The 20,929-nt window shown below is 42.4% G+C and overlaps 1 protein-coding gene, 1 long non-coding RNA gene and 1 pseudogene across 2 annotated transcripts; 1 reads left to right on the top strand and 2 right to left on the bottom strand.

Moving 5' to 3' along the window:
• The first annotated feature begins 1,905 nt into the window (after positions 1–1,905).
• Positions 1,906–6,861, top strand: LOC125525339. The gene is made up of 3 exons (XR_007291260.1): positions 1,906–2,188; positions 5,719–5,848; positions 6,371–6,861. It is a non-coding gene; the product is annotated as an uncharacterized LOC125525339 (long non-coding RNA).
• Positions 2,214–5,014, bottom strand: LOC125525338 (annotated as a pseudogene).
• Positions 6,862–8,368: 1,507 nt separating the features above from the next.
• LOC125519486 (F-box protein At5g07610-like) lies at positions 8,369–9,595 on the bottom strand. The gene has a single exon (XM_048684285.1). The coding sequence runs from the start codon at positions 9,593–9,595 to the stop codon at positions 8,369–8,371; it is 1,227 nt and encodes a 408-aa protein (XP_048540242.1).
• Between the last annotated feature and the right edge of the window lie 11,334 nt (positions 9,596–20,929).

Below are 20,929 nucleotides of genomic sequence, written 5' to 3'. Positions count from 1 at the left end.
AACTTTGTTGATAAGAGCTCTTGGTACAGTCTTTCTAGTGAAAAGATACAAACATGCAATAAAAAGTAATTTATTGTGGCCCATGGAATAGATTAAAAACCCGATATAATTGTGCAAGACCCAAAAATATTGAAAAGAGAAAAACTGCCCCCCAACATTGCTCCATGTGACCGTGAGTGGTACGGGCAGCACTCCCATACCCTATAGCCCAACCACCTCTCCTCTTTCCTCCTTCCCTCCCGCCGCCGTCAGCAAAGCTCGTGTGGTTGATGCGGCGGCGGGGCCTCTACTAGTAGTCGTCTTCTCCCATGGGCGCGCGATTCTGTGGCGCTGCTGGCTTGATATGGGGCCTTGGTGGATGACGGGAATGGCGGAGCGTCACACACTGACGGTACGGGAAACCCCCAGTACTCTCGGTAGAGTGGCAAACGTGGCCAGAATTACCAGAAGGGGACTCACACAAGGGGATTACCCAGATTCGGGCCCTCATGATGAGAAGGTCGGGGCGGTGAGCTATGAGGTGGCCCCACGTGCTTGGGATCTAGGCTGCTGCCTTCAGATCGGCCGATGGCAGCGGCCATCAGCCAATTGGTTGGTGCGGCGTGCGCCGTCTGCAGTGGTGTCACCTTGTTCGTGGATGCATTCTTTGCCGGCTGCGGTAGTGGGTGCTCCTCGGACCAAGGTCCGATGTAGCGCCTAGTTGGTAGCTTTGGTGGGAGCGACTACCGGTGGCCATGCACATGGCGTGACAGTCGGATTTAATGTCGGGCAGGCGCTACTTCGGTGGTGTCCATAGCGGCCCAGACGTGGTTGCCCTGATTCAGATTTGGATGGATCTAGATCTGGTCGGGCGGATGGTAGTGGATGTAGACTGTGTTGCAGCGACCTCCTGTGGCTCCACGACGGGGTTGGTCGCTGACAGGTCTTCATGATGGTTCATCTTTCTAGATCCGATGATTGACTTTGGCGGAGAGATGCAAACTATGGACAAAAGATTGATGCGGAGAGATGGTTGTGAAGTAGCGGTGGTCACACATCGCATGTTGTTATTGGTCTTGGTGGTTGGATCTGGTGACAGCGCTGCTTGAGTATCGCTCCCTTCTTGAAAGTGTTGGTGTTGAAGAATCTCGTCGTCTGTGTGGTGTCTTGAGATGGTTGGTGCGGATATAATAATTCCTATAGTTTTCCGACCGCGGGTCTGATTGCTTTGGTTTTTTTCTCAGCTACACTAGCCTGGTCTTATATGGCTTTGGTAGGTGCTGGTGTGTTTGTATGTGTTTTGGTGTTAACCGTATGCATCCTAAATATGATGAGCGGGTGTGTTGTATCTGTCTATGCTTCCATATGATTTTCTTTTAATTTTGTAGATCTATTTATAGTCAATTACAATTTTACCTCTTCCAGGTGGTACCAAATGCCAGGTTTTATCTATTCACTACCCATAGCACCATTCCATTCTTTTTGTGCAAGGAATCAAGTAACTGGGTTGGTTCACCAGTACCGGTAAGAAAAGCGCGTTTGCGACTTTCATATCTTACCGTACCGTCTTTATATTCTTTTAGCTTGAGAACACATTGTGACCTGGTATTGCGGCGATGAATTCCAGGGCACAAACCATGATTAGTATTGCTAATCACAGGGGCAAATTCTGGACAACGTCGCCATGTATAAACTTTGCCCCAGCTCTTTGAGCTAGCTGGGCTCTGCCACTGGCCGGCCGTAAGAGAGATTGTCCTACTGTTTTTTTTTCGCACGGATCTCACCTTGCATTTTCTCCTTCCTGGGCTGGCCTGTGCTTTCCCCCTATAAAGCCCGGCAGGAAAGGGCCTGGGCCTGGGCCATGCCGGCGACACGCACCGTGTGCTAATAAAACAAAACCACACAGAGCACTCCATGCGCCTCCCGTGGCAGTCAAAGAAAAAAACAATCCGCCTCCCGTACGCATCTCGCCGGCCCGCCGGAACCCGCGGCGAGCTTCTCCACCGATTCTCCCATCGGGTTCCCGCCCCGAAGCGGCGGAGAGAATGAGCGGCTCGTCCGAGGCCGGCCTGTGCCTACGTGCGCGCCCGTCGGCGACGCGTGGAGGAGGGATGAGGCGGAGTGGAGGAGGGCATCAGCGACGCGGTCGACCGGGCGAAGGTGGGCGCGCGGCTCCTGAGCGGGAGAGGGTGCGGGTCGCTGTGGTGTGGTAAGACAAACTGCACTTTGAAAAATGTTTACTCCGGTATTGCTAGATTACAAGGGGAATGAATGGCTTCAAAATTCTTAAAAGGAAAGAGAGAAAATATATACTGTTTTGAGATTGAAATGCTTAAAATTTGATGAAAACACCTTTTTACTCTGCTTTTGCAAGAAGAAATGTGTAAGCGCGTCGCAAACATTTTGTGGGAAGCAAGCATGGTATAGTAGTTTCTGATTTGAAATGCTTAACTATGCCCATCAGACCCCAGCAGATGTAGGTCACATGGATGTGTTTGATAAGAACTTGAATCGAATTTGAGAGGCTGACACGGTGGATTTCTATGATCTTGTCAGCTTTAAGCCTATCTGCTTCAAAAAAAGGAAAAAGGAAACTGTGTTTCAGCCTTCAGGGATATTTGAAGTGGAAACATTTTCATCATTAGTTCATCCCTTGGTGCTGCTTCTGACATTCAAGTACTCTAGATGTTTAGGTCACTGGATTGTGACACGGACTCGATAAGGAAGCTGTCTTTTCTGAACTAAACTTTTCTGCGTGGCCATGGCCTCCAGTATCACTTTCTTGTCTGTATTTCTGAGCTGTTCTGCATTTCTCCAACTATACTCAAGAAAATCAGAGCCAAGTGCTTTGTCACCATTTCTTGCAGAAAAACGGTCCACCTCATCGTTATGCTTCACAGGGATTTTTGCTACCCGATAAACCGAGTCCGCAACTTCAGTTGGATATCTTAATGCCATCTCAGTTTCAATATCAAACATCAACATCTGGCTACCTCTATGATAGGATTTAAACATGCTTTTCTTTAAAGCGAAACTCTGTAAAAATTCAAAAGCAAAACAGAGTATTCGCACATTTGGCTTCTGCTTATATATTATTAAAGCACATTAATTAAAGCACCACACATGTGCATGGATCCTCTTAATTCTTGCTTCCTGAACATCACCACACAGCTACTACAACAACAACAAAAACAACAACAAAGAAGCAAAGAACTGAACAAATGGAGAAGACCATGAGTCAGCGGGGCAGCTGTACATGGGCAGTTGGACGCAACAGCAGATCCACCTTCTTTCACGCCGTTACTCCGAAGGCTTCTGTCATGTCCAGTTCGCTTGGAAGAATGCCATCAGGAAGACTCCAGTCGAAATAAAACAGAAGGCTTGCGAGAGCTAGCTCAATATTCGCAATCCCAAACAGCATCCCGGGGCAGATTCGTCGACCGGCGCCGAACAGGATGAACTCGAAGTTGTTGCCTTTGTAATCTCTCACACTGCTCATAAATCTCTCTGGCATGAACGCTTCTGGTTCGTCCCAGCATTCCGGGTCCCTGGAGATAGCCCAAGCATTCACGAACACGGTAGTCCCCTTGGGCACGTCATAGCCGAGTATCTTGCAATGTTCTTGGCACTCCCTTGGCATCAGTAACGGCCAGGAGTGTGCAAACGTAAGGTCTCCTTGATGACACACTGCAAGTAACGCAGCTCACCTAGACCTTCCTCAGATACCTTCATTTGTCCCATGAAGGCTGCCCTGACCTCAGCTTGCGCCCTGGACATCACGCTCAGGTTTCGCATCAGCTCGGCCATTGCCCACTGCAGCGTTGTTGTTGCCGTCTCGGTCGCGCCTGAAAAAAGATCCTGTTTCTTTTTCCTGTTAGTAAAACCATGGATTTATGATAGGAAAAATAGGACCCTGCGGTGTTCCATTCAGGAGCTAGTACTATCAGCAGCTACAGGAAGAATAGAAAGACATACAAAAATCACTGCTTTGATGCTGTCCATGGTGAGGGGAGACTGAAGGTTGCCTTCTCCTTGAATCCTCAAGAGCACATCGATCAAATCTTCCTGGTGTTGTTCATCAGAGGACGTCCTCTCCAGATGCTCTCCTATGACGCGGTCCATGAACGCCATCAAAGATTCCCGAAACACCCTGGACTTGCGCAGCGTGCTGCTCAGAGCGAGCGCCAGCCTCGAAGATGGGAACAAATCAGGCAAGCTGAAGCCGCCTACCAACCGCACCGCCTCGTCGACGTAGTGGAGCAAGGTGTCCTGCTCCTTGAACCGGCCGCCCATGATGGCGTGCACCGTCGTGTCCGTCACGTACATCGCCAGCATCTTGCTCAGATTCACAACCACCTCTAACTGGGATGCAGATGAGACGGACCTGATCAATCGGGTAGCCTCCTCCTCGCGGATGGGCTGGAACGAACTGATGCGCTTGGTGCTCAGCAGTTCGAGGAAGCAAATCTTGCGCATCTGCCGCCAGTGGTCGCTATAGGGGGCAAACGCGATCCCCCGGCCAAGCTCGTTCATGACCTTGACAGATGAGCTCAGTGGCCTTGTGCTGAAGATGCTGTCATGCACCTTCATGATCTCCTTGGCAGCCTCCGCGGAGGAGGCGACGATCACCGGATTCTCGCCGAACTTGAGTAGCATCAGAGGGCCATGGCGCCGAGATAGGTCTCGTAAGGCACGGTGAGGGAGGGCACCAAAAAGATGGTGGAGGCTGCCGATAACGGGAAGCTGCCATGGGCCTGGAGGGAGCCGCAGACCATGGTTGCGAGGGCCAAAGGAAGCTCTGTAGAGTCGAATCAGGTACAGAAGAGGAAGAAGAGCTAGCAAATAGAAGTATGCATCATTCTCCATGATTGGGGATGTGTGATGCTGCTAGTGGAGAATCTGTTAAAGGAGGGTTTATCGATGCTGCTGCTGCTTCCTTATATTGGTTGGGGAAAAAGAAAAAGAAAAATGGAGGTCAAACTTATCTGATGTCAGTCAGATTATGTTACTGAGTCGATGCCTTCCATACATTTTATATACTCCCTCCGTTTTTATTTAGTTCGCGTATTAGATTTGGTCAAAGTCAAGCTTTGTAAACTTTGACAAACAAAGATATTAACATATACAATAATCAATCAATACCATTAGATTCATTATTAAATGTACTTTCACATCGATATCATATAGATTTGTTATGGTAAATGTTTATATATTTTTCTATAAACTTGGTCAAACTTTACAAAGTTTGACTTCAGTCAAACCTAATATGCAGAGTAAATAAAAACAGAGGAAGTACTAGGCGTGCAGAATTAAATAGCATGAATAGGTAGTAATCTATACTGTAGATCACCAGTGCTACATGTGGAGAATTAAAGAAAGGTCAAGAACTGAACTAGTAGTACCACACAGAGCTACAAATAAATAAGGCCTTACTGCACCCAAGTAACCATGATGTGGACATGATATGGTTCAGGCATAGCATGACGCCATGAACTGAACTAATAGTACTACACAGAGACAAATAAATAAGCTGTACTGCTCCCAAATAAATAAGCATGGCATGTGGGCATCAGTTTCTCATTTCTCATTTCTTGACTGCATCAGTTTCTTATTTCTCAGTCCAAAAAAAAATCCCCTTTACTGGTCACCAAGTGTTCAATTCACTCACTGGATCATGCATCTCTGTTCTTTTGTTGGTGTATTGCTGTCAAACATTTTGAAACCCTTGTAATTGTGCAGAATTACTATTGGACAATCACCCGACGCTGCACCTGAATGGTTCTCTGTTGAAAATAATGTCAAGAGAGTTGTTGATGCTCCTTTATCCACTTTACCCAGAAATTTCTCTGCCCCTTATGAACTGAACAAGGTTGGTTGGTTCTCATTCATTGCTTTCAGTTCCCCGTAAGACATTTATTTCATGACAATGGATCTCATCTGTATCTGCAACGCAGACACAGTTTTTTGAGGCGCCTACTCCCCCAAGAGAGTTCCAACAGATTTCGGGAGATATAGCCCCTTTGACACGCGGCTAGATGTGTATCATTCCTTATGAGTTTCTTAGTTCAGTCTGCCTTGTTTGATGGCCTCCAAGAACCTTTAAGCTGAAGTTGTTGTTTATTAGTAACCTTTATTAGATTGTAAGTACTTAGCAACTTTTTTGCTAATTATGCACAAATCATGTAAGATATTCCACACCCATCTTAGACTAGTCACTTCTCATGCAAAATTGTCTACCTAGTTAGTTGCCTGAAGTTAGCGACACAAAGCAGTATTCAGCTATAATTCAATCATATATTGTTCACGTCTGATCAAATTAGTGATATGCTGGTGCCACTCTCCAGTAATTTATACCTTGTAACTTGTCAGTTCTCTTCCTAATCCATGGCAGGTAGATTCGAGATTGGTGAGTCTAGGGCAGCGCAGGAAGGATTGGAATCAGAATTTATCCATGATTTGCTGCTTCATTTTGCCAGCGTGCAGCAGAGCAGACCATGACCAGTATGAAATGGCCATCATCAGATGCAAGGGAAATCTGAATCGTCATCGCATTTTTGGCATGATCGATCTGCCACACCCGAGTTGAACATGTTTAAGTTCAGTTATATGAGAAGTGTCAGTCAGTATTAACTTTTCAAGGTTAATCACTATGGTTTTTAACTTTTGCAAGGAACAGATGTTTAACACTGTACCCTGTACATATGTCTAAGATATGATTTGTATTATCATACAGAATCTCATTGCAGCTGTGGCTAACAATTTGGGCCAAACTGTGGCTCATTGATGTTCCTTGGCACACATATTTCGCTGTAGTACTGACGATGAATTCAGCATCTGCATATATACAATTTTAGAAGGGGAATTTTGGTAGCTTTGGAGAAATTCAGGCAGCAATTGCACTGCACTGGGAATCTGAACATTGTGCGAATCCTAGTTACTCTTTGATTATTATTTTTGTATAGCCATTTGTCTCTAGGTTTTGATTAACCCTTTCAGCATGCCCTTTTGGGTTTAAAGTTTCCCCAATGTCTGCTTGCCGATTTTTGTAAAGGGCTAAAAGGAGCCTGGGGCCATTTTTTGATCTCCAGGGTATGTATGCCCTATAACCATGGAATGGGTATAATCTTTCTAAAATGAGTATATATGTAAACAGGACGGCACGACGTGTCGGTGGTGGTGCGTGGTGCTCTAGAAGATATCCTTGCTCAGACTATCACCAGAGCCATCGGTGCCTTACTTACATCTCTGTATGCTTCATGAACGAACTTGCTCCCTCTCAAACCTTCAGGGTCTTGTGCTCTATGGGTGAAAACTCTAGATTAGGCTATACCGGATGGGGCAACGGGGGTGTCGCCCATGTTGTTTTTCCTGGGTGTTGTTGCCTGTGGCCATGAGGGTTTGGGGCCGAAGCTGGTGACATTAATAAATATACCCCAGTTACCATAACCAGGGCAATGGTGGCGACGATGACACACTGGTTTTTGTCACTAGGTTATGCGCGTTAAGCTCTACCCACCTTGAAACTTTACACGTCTTGAGGCTTCACTAGTTTAGATTGTTTCACTGGGTTAACAGGCCACACAAGAATGCATGCTGACCTGGCTGATGTCACATAATTGACCTTCCTCCAAGAAAAATGACTCCCAATTTCTCTCGAATAGACAATGCTAAAATTGTTCTTATGATCGATCTCCCTTGAAATCACCGAAAACAAATCAATCTAGTTCCAGAACACAGGTGACATCCACGATACCAAGAGGCGGGCAAACGACAGGAGCGCAGAACACAAGGATAGTTTCAGTTTGTTTTTTGGAGACTTGAAGCTGAAACTAGAGCCCACACAGAGCCCGTGAACCTTGTTATATGAAACAAAAGGTCACAACTCAGAAAGAGGTCTGCAAAGTTGCTGTACGTGCAATATTACAGGAATCGTACATAGTATAACTAGAAGTACAAGTAAAATAAAAGGCGCACGACAGTGCTTATTTCAAACTCTTTTAAGCTACCTAACAGAACAATACCCACAAATAAAGACCACTTTTGTGTTCTAAAAACAAAACCTCTAACAAAAATACAAAATAATGAAAATTGTGATCCAAGCACAGTGCGTTTGATGATGTTCTAAGAGGAACTAACATATAGAAAGACCAGTACATAGGATAGAAAGTTCAGCACAAATTTGGGTAACTGATCACAGAGAAATAAGTCAAGTTCCCTCCATACTGAACCACCACCATTGCTCCGGACCAAAAAAACATGCATTCACCAGTCAGAGAAAAGGAGAGCCAAATTCAAGTAGGCATACCAAGCCCGCTGCTCCATAGCATGAATAATTGACTCCGATCAGAGATCCACTTCTCATAAAGGCACCAGCAATCTCATATTGATGTCAAATGTGCAATGATCGTGACTCCGTGTACAACGGCACATAAGGCAGAAAAGATAGGGGCTTGACATCTGCAAGATAGGAAATCACTTTGACTCGCCGATTATCCATATTATAGCACACCAATATAATACCATCCGCAGCAAAGAACACCAAGTTGCATTCCAGATGAATTGCAATAAAATCAAAACCCCCATCAGGACATAAATCTGTCCATTCAAACATGTTTGAAGTTTCAATGCCATGCTTCAATATCCATTCTCCGGTTTGATAGTTCTCCAGAACATAAACTACAAATCGAATGACAACACCATCATTATCCCTCTCGAAATTGGCAAAGTGTAAGCGGCCCTGTGACAGATGGATAAAACCATCATCAGCCTGACCACTAGGGACCCTGAATTTCATCCATGTTTCTCCCTTTGTGTCCACCATGGCTACACAATCGTACAAGTCGGGGTCAAAGGCACTAAAAAACAGAAGGCCATCATGAAAGACCGCTGTGGAGGAATGCCGACCAGCAAGCCAGGTAGCTTCTCCAATCCATCTCTCCTCCTTATAAACCCACTCTCCGGTTTCCGACGAATACACTGCCACTCCGGAAAGCTCGGTGCTCGCACTATAATTGTGCTCAACTACCAGCTCAAACACATGGAAATGCGACGATAGGGCCGGGTCGAAGCCCAAACATGTGGTGGCCACATTGTCAGTGGCCTTGCCGGAGTTGGGCAAGACGACCCACTTCTCGGTGGCGGGATTGCACACGACATAATGGAACGCGCCAACCCCGCCGGAGACGTGGTAACATCGGCAGAGTAGGAGGCCGTTGCAGGAGTCGAGCAGATTGACGGGCAGGTGGTGGTTGGGCAGGAAGGTGAAGGAGGTGCCGAACGGAGGGCGGCGGTCCCCCGAGACGCTGGTGAAGTGGAAGGGCAGATGCCCGGTGGTGTTGCTGCCGTAGAAGAAGCCGGCCAGGGTTTGCGGGAGCCTTTTGCGGTGGTCCGGGTGGTTGATGAGGCCGAGCCAGTGCTTGGAAACGCACTTGGAGCGGCAGACCACCTTGGCGGAGACGCGCGAGAGGATCTCCACGACGAGGTCGCCGGTGAGCCTCTCGGCCGGCGTCCCGCTGGGGATAACGGAGCACGACCTGCAGAGACACGGACGGATGGGACATGGGAGGTCAGGGGAGCAGCGACGGAGGAGGAGTTGATGGTTGTTGCTGATCTGCATACCGGGCAAGAATCGGGGCGCGGCCGTGCTTCTGCAGGCGAGAGAGGTCCGCCACGATGGGCGGAGGAAGGCGGCGGCGCCGCCGTGTAGAGCGAGGAGGCAGGGAGTAAGAAGTACGTCTACGACTTACCTTGGCGAATGGGCCGACGGTGGATGCGCTAATTGCATCGCATAAGCGTCCATGGTGCTGCCTACGTCTCGCTTCTTTTCTTCCATTTTTTTCACTCTTTTCCATTCGTTTTTGTTTTATTTTTTTACCTTTGCTCGTATTTTTAAATATTATGAATAGTTCTAATTTAAAAACCACTATACATAAAAATGTTGATAATGTTAATCATGCATTTAAAAATGGTTAAAGTGTATAAAAAATTGTTTCCGATGTATACAAAAAATGTAAAATGCATATGGAACAAAGAAAAAAATCAAAAAAAAAATAAGTTTTCATTTTTTAATTTTTTTCATAAAGCATTTAAAAATGTTAATATTTATATAGAAAATATTTCGAATGTATTCAAAAAAATATAAAAAATGTACAACGTGTATGGAAAAGGTAGACATAAAAGAATTAAGTTTAAAAAATGTTAATCATGTGTTGGGAAATGTTAAACATACATAGAAAAATTGTTTCTGCTGTATACCAAAAATGTAGAATGTGTATGGAAAAAAAAGACATCAAGAAATATATGTTTGAAAAAAATATAAATCGGTAATTTGGAAAATGCTAAAACTGTATATATGAAATGGTCCTGATGTATACAAATAATGTACAATGTTTATGGGAAAAGTAGACATCCAAAAAATATATGTTTAAAAGAATGTTAGTCATGTATATTCAAAATGAAAACATGTATATAAAAAATGTTCCTGGTGTATACAAACAATGTACAATGTGTAAGGAAAAAGTGGACATAAAAAAATTAAGTTTAAAAAATGTTAATCATGTGTTTGGACAATGTTAAACATACATATATAAACTGTTTCAGCTGTATACCAAAAATGTAGAATGTGTAAGGAAAAAATAGACATCAAGAAATATATGTTTAAAAAAACGTAAATCGGTAATTTGGAAAATGTTAAAACTGTATATATGAAATGGTCCTGATGTATACAAATAATGTACGATGTTTATGGGAAAAGTAGACTTCCAAAAAACTATATGTTTAAAAGAATGTTAGTCATGTATATTCAAAACGAAAACGTGCATATAAAAAATGTTCCTGGTGTATAGAAACAAAGTACAATGTGTATGAAAAAAAGTAGACATAAAAACATTAAGTTTAAAAAATGTTAATCATGTGTTTGGACAATGTTAAACTTACATATGAAAACTGTTTCAGCTGTACACCAAAAATGTAGAATGTGTATGGAAAAAATAGACATCAAGAAATATATGTTTGAAAAAAACGTAAATCGGTAATTTGGAAAATGTTAAAACTGTATACATGAAATGGTCCTGATGTATAGAAATAACGTACAATGTTTATGGGAAAAGTAGACATCCAAAAAATATATGTTTAAACGAATGTTAGTCTTGTATATTCAAAATCAAAACATGTATATAAAAAATGTTCCCGGTATATGCAAACAAAGTACAATGTGTATGAAAAAAGTAGACATCAAAAAATATATGTTGTCATAAATGTCAGTGTATTTGAAAAATATTAATTATGTATAAAAAAATCCTGTTCTATACAGAAAATGTTGAAATAAAATGAAAAAAAACATATGAAAGCTGAAAAACAAACACAAAAAAAACCACGAAAACAATGGAAACAAAGTAAGAAAAAAACAGTAAAAATAAAAAATAAAGGTAAAATGAGAAAAGATAAAACTGGTAAAAACTGTGAAAGAAACGAAGGAAAATGAGGGAAATAACAGAAAACCAATTAAGAAAAAAGAAAAACTAAAATAATAGAAAAGAAAAAACAGACGAAAGCCTAGGTAAAACGAGCTAGCGAGCTAGCTGAACTAGTGAGCGAGAGGCCAGCCTATAAGCGCGAGCCCTTCAGGTGAGATGGATGCTTGTCTCGAGATATAGCATTAGTGTCCGCTTATCCCTCAATGTGTGTTTGTAGATATTTTATTAACTAAGAAAATAAATTATATTTTATTTGATACATCAATTACTTCTTACCAAAAAAGTGTTTATGATTATAAGTTGGCCGGTAAATCATGGCGATTGTGTACAAAAACTTATTAAGATTTTATGGACCAATGTGGTATAGATGTGCAATCATGTGTTAATCTAATAGAATGTTTATGATCCCTCGAAAATTATATACATTTATAATAAAAATGCCCAGCTCCGTTTATTTTTTTATAACATTTCTTTGTCCAACAAACTTTATGTTTTTTCACCTAGTCCAAAAAATGTGTCTATTTCGAAAAAAACAAATGAGTTGTAAATTCTAAAAAAAATTAGGTTACATGTCTGCAACATTACTTTTCACCCAGTACATTAAAAGGTTGTATTATAAAGAAAATACATACGAGCTGTTAATTCATAATAAATAGGTAAATCATTTTCTTTGAGAATCAAATAAATAAATAAAATGGGCTGCATGTCAGCCACGGATTTGGAGGCTGATATTTTAAGCCCACGAAGTTGAAGCATACATAAAGCGTTGTCTACTCAATTAACAAACCCCCCTAAAAAAACTCTGTCAAGAAACGATTCTGACAGCGTAGTCGTTGGATTACATCCAACCGCCGACGTGCTTTTTCAATCTCCCATCTTCTTCCTCCAGCATTGGCAGGATCACCTGCTCCCGCCTCCAGCGGCCAGCAGCACTGCCTCGCATGCCTCACCGCCAAGCGCTACCACACTGCCGGCAAGGCCATCTGTTAGGGATATTCCCCATGGTTTAGACCCGGCTATGGGAGACCTGGCAACGGCCTGGGTCGTTACCCGCCAAGATCCATACACTGGATAACACTGCGAGAGATGGATTGGTTTGTGGGCCTAGAGAGAAGACCCGACCCATTGAAGCCGGCTTATGAACAAGCCCAGAACCGGCTTAGGGATGAGCCCAAAGCCGGAAAGAGTTCTCCTAGGTTGGAGGACAAGGAAGGTCAACAAGATTTGGAGTAGGATTCGTATTATGGGTACAACCTGGAAACTACTGTAAACCAGGGACCCGTCCTATTATATAACGGAGGGTTCTTGGGTCCTCGGGGGGGGGGGGGGGGGGGGGGGGGGGGGGGGGGGGGAGCTAGAACCTCTCGAAAGATAGGTAGTGAAACATCGCCCTTGTAATTGAGAACATCATAATCAAGCAGGAGTAGGCTTTTATCTCCACCATGAGGGGCCAAACCTGGGTAATCTCTCGTTTTCGATTAACCCATAGTATCAATACTCCTAGTTATTATATTATTTTCTTTCTTCATTAATGGTAATACCTATGCCACCAATTCATTCTTTCTAAGTAAAATTTGTTTTTTGTTTCTATTTTTTATTTTAGTTTTAGTATAGGGGAAGAAGAATTTCGGAGGAAGAAGAAGGCAGTTGGGCCTTTGAATCTCGATCAGACAATGGTCAAGGATTTGACTAGACCAAAAAATTCCAGGTGCCTATTTAATAGTTGCTCTCTTATTGTTAGCTTTTTGTCCCCCTTTGGTAATGTTCCGGTACCTTTCCTTTTTCTTGTTTCTTAGTTAATTTTTTGAAATTTTTGTGTTAGGAAAATTACAATGGAATTCTTTTGTTATGGTTCTACTAGAATCATAATTATTATTAAAGCTACGGTACTATGTGCTTTCTCTTGCACATTGTGGAATACCGCAAGTTGTATGGAATATATTGAAAATTTTAGTCATCATTTTCTTTGAGTCCTTTCTTTGTTCTCTTTCTTTTTAGGGTAATATCAGTACTCCTAATTGATTCTACCTTATAGTATCATATATTTTTTTATTATATCTTCTTCATTGATGTTTGGTTGATTTCTTTCGCCACTGAATTCTCTGTTGTATTTGTGAATGTAACAACATATTTGATGTTGTGATTATGTGACACTACTGAATTTTTATTAGAAACTTAAAATGGAATTCATTTTTTAATTGATTGACTTGAATCATAACTGTTATTAAACTTGCACTAGTTTACACTTGTTCTTGCTTGGTATAGCATAGTGGAAGTTTTACGGAATTTACGTGCATGTTCTCAAGATATTCTAATTCCTGCGTATAAGAATAAGATTTGACAATAGATTTGTATATAAATGCCTTTCATTTCTTCTTGTTTTCTTATGGTTAAACCACTCTTGAAATTCATTCTTCCATAGAAATAATTTTTTTCTTTGTTCATTTGATTTTGATAACACCACACCTAGAATTCTTTCTTTCTTAGAAAGAAACATGTCCTACTCTCTTTATATTTTGATAATTTTTTTGAGGTATCGCCACTTCTAAAATTCTTTCTCCCTTGGACTAGCTTTTTTATTTTAGTTTTTCGCACTTATTTTAGGGTAATACCACCCCACGTTTCTATCATCATTAGATTAAATTTTATTCGTCTTTTTTTGCCTTCTGTTTATTTCTCAGTCAATTTTTTATTTTATTTTTTTGTCTTTCTCAATTATATTTTGTCCAGAACAGTAATTTTAGATGACAACCTTTTCTTTGTAGAAATATCTGTGTTATTTAATTTTCATGTAATACATTGACTTGCAATTAATTTCATTCAAATATAATACATTAGAATTATAGTTTAACTGCCTCTTTCATCCATCTACCAATTTATATTACTATAGAGTAATATGCGTGTCAAATTAAAGAATATATATGTGGTGATGGTTATGTAGGGCTTTGCATGTATAATGTGTGGTCATGCATGAAGGAAAATATATAGTGCTAGTAGTACCTCGTTGGAGCAGCCGTGTAGTAGCTTGTTGGGCTTTGACCGGTTGGTCTTAGATAGTAGTACTTCTTATTTGCTGTCGGGCTTTGATCAAGCTGTGTGTAGAAATTGACTGAAATTTAACATAAAACAACTAGCTATGTTGGATGTGGATCAACGTCTAGTGATCATGATAGTTTTGTGAGAATAAATTTCCTCTCATTCTTCTGGTGGTGCCATGAAGTTAGAGAGTTTTCTATCCTCGCAGATCCGATTATTCAAATCTGATAAGTTTATGCTGTGTCAAGCTTTTTTTTGTTGGCCTGATTCTTTGTGGAGTTGAAATCTTTCATCGACATCATGATGAAGATAGAGTGATTCGACGGCTTGCACTTCTAGGGGATCATCCCCGGCCCAAGTACGTTCATCGATCAAGGCTTCCCATCGTTTTGGATGGGCGACTCAAGGTGCTTTCAAAAACCATTATTGGTAATGTTCATGCAGGTGAAAGAGTGACAACATCGTTACTCCAGTCCAATTGCAGCCTTTTTATCGAAGTCTTTGGAGTATTTCTTCGAGCAGAGATTGATACCGCGAAGAATGTGTCTTCAATATATTTCATTGTAATCCTTAGTCATAGGAGTTATTTTGCATTTTCTTGGATCTTAGATCCAAATTAGTGTACCTGTAATTGTTATGAGTATGATTAAAATTACAGGTGTTTCTCAAAAAAAAAATTTGGATGTGGATCAGGCGTCCCAGGAAAAAAAGTGAGGGAAACAAAGAAATATTTCAAGCACCTGAGCTATAGGTGCTCCCAAATCAATATGCATGCGCACGTGAACTCTTTAATTAGGCGCACCTGTATAATATTCACATCAGCAATGCCATCATGTATGCATCCAAAGCGCACTGTTTCCTTTGAACGCGTCACCTATATGTCTAGTTTGTATTCTATCTCGTCTTTGTAATTAGAAACCCAATCTGCAATCCACATTATCATGCGGATGCGTATGCATGCGATGGAAACAATCAGGCATGCCCGCAAAAAAAAATAAAAATCAATCAGGCCATTTTCTGTACCGTGTACGTGTGCTGCTCTTCTTTTCTTTTTGTTGTTTTGTTTCTGCTTGCGAATTTTGTGTGCCATGTGTACATATTGTGTGTCAGTCTTTTTTTTGACTGCTTGCGGTGAAAATAAATCAGCCGTGTGTCCGTGTCCTACTCCCCTTTCCTTTTTTTTTTGTTTGACACATCGCGTGTTCTACTCGTCCATACGTGTATTTTTTCAGAAATCAGGTTGTATTTTCCTTCATTTCACATATAGGGTGATCGGCTTATAGCTATCTAATAATATATAGACGAATCCAGGCCACTTAAATATGTTAAATCTAGAGCGATAAGTCTTCACTGTTTGTTTTCTATCAGTTTATAATAATATAATAGACTTTTTCAATTGTTTGATCAGGTATATAAAAGAAAATTACCAACACGTACAAAACACTCATTAGGTTCATCGTGACTCGTGACGAAGCAGTGCTTAATTAAAGTGTATGGAAAGGAGGTAGTACCTAACACACTGAGCAAATAGTGCTAAAAAATGGTTACTATGAAGGGAACCTTTATTTAAACATGAATTTCAGTACATAACAACTGGGAACATAAAGACAAAAGATGTAGGTGGCATGTGAGATGGTTAACGTTGTACTCTGGAAAGTGTTATGGAATAATAATCCGAGGGCAGTTAGCTACTCCTAAGATTCTCAGCCAAAAGATGTGGGTGGACACCGTTTGTGTCAGAATAATAGTCATGCCGGAGGCCGGTAGACAAAAATGTAGACTTGTTAAAGACCAGTTGCATAGAAAAATCAGGACGTACGTAGGTTAGCAACTCCAATTCCTTGTCCGAAGCATCTCTACCAGCTAAGTTACTTCTGAGTGGTTCGAATCCTAGTGCTTTTCGAGATTCCATCAGGAGAAGCTACAAATCTGTTCACAGATTTGAGCTGAAGACACAAATCTCCTGCATTTTTTCGAAAAGGGGGTTTTCCCCAGCCTCTGCATCAGAAAGATGCATACGGCTCATATTATTAAAATAAAATCCAGTAACAAAGTCTGCAAGTATCGAGATGCGAAAATAAACAAAAAGCCCGAAAGAACTGAAACCCTAAGCCACAACCGGCTGGCAAACACAATAGGAGCACTACATGCCTATCCTATTACATGACCGTCATCCAAACCGGTTGAAAATATCCCGCACTACCATCTCCCATCGGGTAGACGCAGTAACCAAACGCTCCCTGGCCTCCGTCGGAGTGAGTAGCGACCACATACGGATGAATGCCGTGGCCCTGAAGATAACCTGCAAAAAGTGAATGTTTGTTGATTTGTTAAATACTAAATCATTTCTGCAGTTCCATACTGCTCAAAGTAAAGCACAAACGCCAACACGAATGTGTCTTGCAGTATCGGAATCAACCCCATCAAGCCATGTTCCAAATAACATGTTGGTAGAGGCGGGCTGATTAATATTAAACGCAATATGAATCGACCGCCACAGAATCTTAGCCAACGGATAATCGAGAAAGAGGTGTTTGATGTTTTCGTTATGATCGCAAAAGCTACACCTAGATGAGCCCATCCAGTTGCGTTTTGCTAGGTTATCCTTAGTCAAAATGACTTGTTTATGCACAAACCACATAAACACTTTGATGCGTAAGGGGACCTTTACTCTCCAAACGTGAATCAAGGAAGGGACAATGCTAGAGTTAATGACATCCAGATACATAGACTTAACCGAGAACACACCGTTCTTAGTAAGTTTCCAATACAGCTGATCTGGTTGCTGGGTCAGCCGAACCTCCATTAAACGTCTAACAAGGTGGAGCCAAGCCTCCCAACGATTTCCAACTAGCGTCCTTCGAAAACTAATATTGAGGGGAGTGGATTGTAGAACAGATGCAACGTAGGCTTCTCTACGTCGCACAATGTTGTACAAAGTAGGATATTGAAGTGCAAGGGGAGTCTCCCCAAGCCACGTATCATCCCAAAACCTCGTAGTGGCTCCATTCCCGACAATAAATTTTGACTTGTTGAAAAAAGTTGTTTGACTCTCATCAATCCCTTCCAAAAAGGTGAGTCGGAAGGCCTCACATTTACCTGGGCCAAGGTTTTAGCATAAAAATACTTATTACGCAAAATCTGTGCCCAAGTAGCTTCCGTCTCAGACGATAGTTTAAATAACCACTTGTTAAGGAGACAAATGTTTTTGACTTCCAAATTTTCAATGCCTAGACCCCCTTGGTCCTTCGGCCTACAGATTATATCCCACTTAGCAAGCCTATACTTTCGTTTGAGGTCATCATTCTGCCAAAAGAATCGAGATCGGTAGAAATCTAACCTTTTCCTGACTCCCACCGGAACCTGGAAAAAGGATAAGAGAAACATAGGCATACTGGTAAGGACCGAATTAATCAGAATCAATCGTCCTCCGTATGACATGAGCTTCCCTTTCCAACAGCTCAGTTTCTTTTCAAAGCGATCCTCGATGCATTTCCACTCGCTGTTAGTCAGCTTACGATGATGAATGGGTATACCTAAGTACGTAAACGGTAAGGAACCCAATTCACATCCGAACAATTGTTTATACGTGTCCTGGTCCTCCTTTGCTCTTCCAAAGCAAAACAATTCGCTCTTGTGGAAGTTAATCTTGAGGCCAGATAATTGTTCAAATAAGCATAACAGCAGCTTCATGTTTTTTGCTTTCGCCAAGTCGTGCTCCATAAAGATGATAGTATCATCAGCATACTGAAGAATGGAAATCCCTCCGTCAACTAGATGTGGGACCAGGCCACCTACCTGCCCTGCATCCTTTGCCCGTCCTATTAATATAGTGAGCATATCAGCCACTATGTTAAACAAGATTGGTGACATCGGGTCTCCTTGCCTTAGCCCCTTGTGTGTTTAGAAATAGTGACCTATGTCATCATTCACTTTAATCCCTACACTCTCTTTTTGCGTAACGGAATCAATCTGGTTTCTCCAGGCCGGATCAAAACCTTTCATACGCAAAGCTTGTTGAAGGAAAGGCCATTTAACTTTATCATATGCTTTTTCAAAATCCACTTTAAAAACTACGCCATCAAGTTTTTTTGAGTGGATTTCATGGAGCGTTTCATGCAAGACAACAACCCCTTCAAGGATGTTTCGATCAGGCATGAAAGCAGTCTGGGACGGATGAACCACAGAGTGCGCAATCTGCGTAAGTCTGTTCGTCCCGACCTTGGTGAAGATTTTGAAACTCACATTAAGCAGACATATAGGTCTGAACTGCTCAATGCGAACCGCGTCTGTCTTCTTAGGAAGAAGAGTTATCGTTCCAAAATTCAGCTTAAACAACTGTAGCTGTCCCTCAAAAAACTCCTGGAACATGGGCATCAAATCACCCTTAATAAAATGCCAGCACTTTTTGTAGAACTCCGCCGGAAACCCATCCGGTCCTGGAGCCTTATTATTCTCCATCTGTGCAATGGCTTCAAACACCTCTTTCTCAGAGAAAGGAGCAGTCAGGAGCTCATTCTCGGCAGTCTCAAGTTGAGGAACATCCTCAACCCTAGACTCATCTAAGGACACAAAATTCTCTTCCGGGGGACCAAACAACTGCTTATAATAATTGGTAATGTAGACTTTCAGATTGTCTTGTCCAACTATCGTCCCTTCGTCCTGTTCTAGCTGGAAGATTCTCTTTTTACGATGCTTCCCATTAGCAATCATATGAAAGAATTGAGTATTGTCCTCTCCTTGTACTATCTTGCGAACCTTAGCTCGCAACGCCCACTTCAATTCCTCCTCGCGAAGAAGCTGTTTAAGTCACATCTCCGCCTCTATCTTTGTTTCCAACTCACTGGAATCCAAGATAGAAGTTTCAGCTTTAACTTCAAGGTTTTGAATAAGTAGAAGAAGTCTCTCCTTCTCTGCCTTATAAATACCATGCGTGTGCTTAGCCCATCCTCGAAGGAACCTTCGGAGATGACGAATCTTACATTGCCACCGCTCGATAGGCGTCCTTCCTCCTGAGTCTTTAGCCCACTCCCGAGCTATCAACTCAAGGAAACCTTCTCTTTCAAACCAGGCAAGTTCAAACGAGAAAATGTTCTTGTTGCCCACAAAAGTTTGAACTCCTGAATCAACTAGTAACGGTGTATGATCAGAGACACCCCTTGTCAATGCCTGCACGGTTACCAGAGGAAACTTCTATTCCCATTCGACACTTGCTAGGACACGGTCAAGTTTCTCAAACGTCAGTACCGGTAACGAATTAGCCCAAGTGAATTTCCTACCCGAAAGCTCTATCTCTCTGAGATCCAAACTTTCGATAATAGTGTTGAACATAAACGACCATCGGCCGTCAAAATTGTCATTATTCTTCTCCTCCTTCCTACGGATAATGTTGAAATCCCCCCCCCCCACTAAGAGGGGGAGCTGTTCGTTACCACAAATACGAACCAGATCCGCCAAAAAGTATGGCTTGAGCTCTGGTTGCGCAGCTCCGTACACAGCCACCAAAGCCCAATCAAACCCATCTGCCTTAGTTCGAACTCGAAATTTGACGGCAAAATCCCCCAAAACTACACTCCGAACTTCCAACGTTTCGCACTTAACCCCAAGTAAAACCCCACCGGATCTTCCTCGAGGGGGGAGGCAATGCCAATCAAAATCTACCCCCCCGGACAAAGTGGCAAGAAATTGTGAAGTAAAGTTGCTTCTTCCAGTCTCAGACAATGCAATAAAATCTAACTGATGTTCAAGAGAAGCCTCCGCTAGAAATCTTCTTTTAGCCAAGTCTCTAAGACCTCTGCTATTCCAGAAAATGCCTCTCATAATTCATCATGAATTTTTTTTGCAGTGCGGATCCTGGCACTCCTACGTGCTGCCGAGACGGGATAAACCTTCCGTTTCCACGTCCGCTTTGGCTTAAGGTGACCATCAGCCTGGTCAGCACAGTCATTCTCTGCTTCTATCGCCTCGGGCTCATCTACATAAAGACACACCTCTGGAATGGAATCCTCCTCCGTCTCGGGTAGTGCAGGGTCAAGATCGGCACAAAATCCATCAAGAACCCTAACCCCAAGCGCCTCTATCTCCGAGTCGTTCATAGGTTTAACAGCAGCAATGTGACGGATCATATCTACCGCACGATCAGCTTCCAAATCAAGAATGTCATTAACCGATCTAGAGACCTCAATATCATTTTTACCAAGAGAAACTCCTATCTGATTTGCATTATGAATAATTTCAACATCAGTAAAATGCAAAATGGAATTCGACTGATTAACCGACATACCAGTGGAGGTCTCGACGTCGCGCAGCTTGGCAGCTCTCAAAGCACACCGCAGCTGCATGTCATCAACGTCCGGCTGCTCCTGCAGCCTCCCGCTGACCCGCCTCCCCTGGGAGATCGGGTCCGGGATTCCTCCAAAGGAGATGACCTCCTCGCGAGA

Source organism: Triticum urartu, chromosome 7, assembly GCF_003073215.2.
Source record: "Triticum urartu cultivar G1812 chromosome 7, Tu2.1, whole genome shotgun sequence".
NCBI classification, from domain to species: Eukaryota; Viridiplantae; Streptophyta; class Magnoliopsida; order Poales; family Poaceae; genus Triticum; species Triticum urartu.
Note: the sequence above shows the minus strand (reverse complement) of the source record. Positions and strands in the feature narration are given on the sequence as shown.

Excerpts from the sequence above, each read along its gene's own strand:
- LOC125519486 (XM_048684285.1), bottom strand. The coding sequence starts at position 9,595 with ATGCAGATCAGCAACAACCATCAACTCCTCCTCCGTCGCTGCTCCCCT.